This window comes from Charadrius vociferus, unplaced genomic scaffold (genome assembly GCF_000708025.1).
Source record: "Charadrius vociferus isolate BGI_N301 unplaced genomic scaffold, ASM70802v2 scaffold235, whole genome shotgun sequence".
Lineage (NCBI taxonomy): Eukaryota > Metazoa > Chordata > Aves > Charadriiformes > Charadriidae > Charadrius > Charadrius vociferus.
The window spans coordinates 2,803,986-2,805,824 of NW_009648536.1; the positions used below are offsets into that span (position 1 = coordinate 2,803,986).

Consider the following 1,839-nt stretch of genomic DNA (forward strand, 5'->3'; position numbering starts at 1 on the left):
GTCTTCCAGGAGAATGTATTCATTTGAGAGAGGAGTTTTCCCTCTGAGTTAGTTTAGGATCAACACTGGGAAGTGCAGTGATATCATAATTGTCTGAATTAAATTTGAAAAATGATTTGACCTTGTACTTTAGAAAGATTGTAAACTGCAATCTTTTTTATGGTGGTTTTGGGTTTTTTTTTGGGGGGGGGTGGTGTATTTTGGGTTTCCTTAAGGTCAAGTAATACGGCAGCTTTACTTTTCTCTTATCTTTAACTGAAATTTTTATAGTGTCTACAGAATATGCTGTACTGGTAATTTAGGTAAAACTGAGGCGGGAGGGTGTCTACCTGTTTGTGCCTCTGTGTGTGACAGGTATCACCAGCTGACACAATACTTTGATGACATTAGCATTGTTAGTTCTGCAAAATTTGGTATTCCTCGAATGTACTGGAGAAGAGTCTGGCAAGGGGCAAGTGTTTCTCTTTGCTTTGACTAATTTGCTCTTCCTCAGGGTCGGATCATGGATCTGGAAGGCAAGGTCCGCAGGGCGGCAGCGGAGAGGGGTGCTGTGGAGCTCAAAAAGAATGAATTCCAAGGAGAGCTAGAGAAACAACGACAGCAGATTGACAAAATCCAGTCCTTGCACAGCTTTCAGATGGAAAATGCCAACAGAGTACATCAGGAAGAGAAGGTAGGGCCTTTTCTAGACACAGTTTTCTGTGAGACTGTGGTTTACCAAGACACACTCTGCAACCGAATACGGTTGCTCAGATGTTCTAGCTGACGGTCATACAGTCAGTATTGGTGTGGCAAAGCATTTAATCTATGTATAATATTATAATATAATTGTATAATATTTAGAAAATGGACACTGAATGCACATTATAGCATTCATTGTATAATACGTGAAATATTCGAAGCTGCAAGTAACAGCACTTCTGAATAGAACCTCTGTCCCCTCTATAAATCATTGTTACCAACCTTGGGTTGGTCTCTGGCTTTCTTTCCTGATATTAATGTTATAAAACTTATGGAAAAGAAGCAGCTGCACCAACAGATATATTTGTAGGCATAAATGGTTGCTGTTTATTTCTAAATGCATTACAAATGTTTATGGCACGTTGACCTTCTGCCTCCAATACCCAATAGCACTGGGAGACATCAGAAGGTTGGACTAGTCTTTCATGGCAATGCTCCCGAGAGCACAGCATTGCCAGAGGGATGGGAGTCCTTTGTGAAGAATCTGAACATACCTACTTAAATAGCACTGTGTAGTATCTTGCGAACTGTTTTGTTGTGTATTTTCCTTATGTTGCTGATACCACCTTGGATGTGGCTATTAGTCATTAATACCACTTTCTTACTGCCAGAAATGTTTAGTTGAGAATATTCATTCTGGGTTTATTGCTTCTCCTGTAGAGTCTCTTGACTGAAGTTTATAGATCAGCTTTCATAGAATCATAGAATTGTCTAGGTTGGAAGAGACCCTTGGGATCATCGAGTCCAACCATCTACCCTACTCTACAAAGTTCTCCCTTACACCATATCCCCCAACACCACATCTAAACGGCTCTTAAACACATCCAGGGATGGTGACTCAACCACCTCCCTGGGCAGCCTATTTCAATGCCCGACCACTCTTTCTGTGAAAAATTCTTTCCTAATGTTCAGTCTAAATCTACCCTGTTGGAGCTTGAAGCTATTCCCTCTGGTTCTGTCATTAATTACCTGTGAGAAGAGACCAGCACCAACCTTTCTACCGTGTCCTTTCAAATAGTTGTAGAGAGTGATGAGGTCTCCCCTCAGCCTCCTCCTCCTCAAACTAAACAGTCCCAGCTCCTTCAACTGCTCTTCATA

At 41.3% G+C, this 1,839-nt stretch overlaps 1 protein-coding gene across 1 annotated transcript in view; it reads left to right on the forward strand.

Moving 5' to 3' along the window:
* GOLM1 (golgi membrane protein 1) overlaps positions 1 to 1,839 on the forward strand; it is a 28,106-nt gene that overhangs the window by 1,991 nt on the left and 24,276 nt on the right. The window contains exon 2 of the mRNA XM_009885842.1: positions 494 to 673. Coding sequence (XP_009884144.1) covers positions 494 to 673 — 180 coding nt within the window. The remainder of the gene's footprint in view (positions 1 to 493; positions 674 to 1,839) is intronic.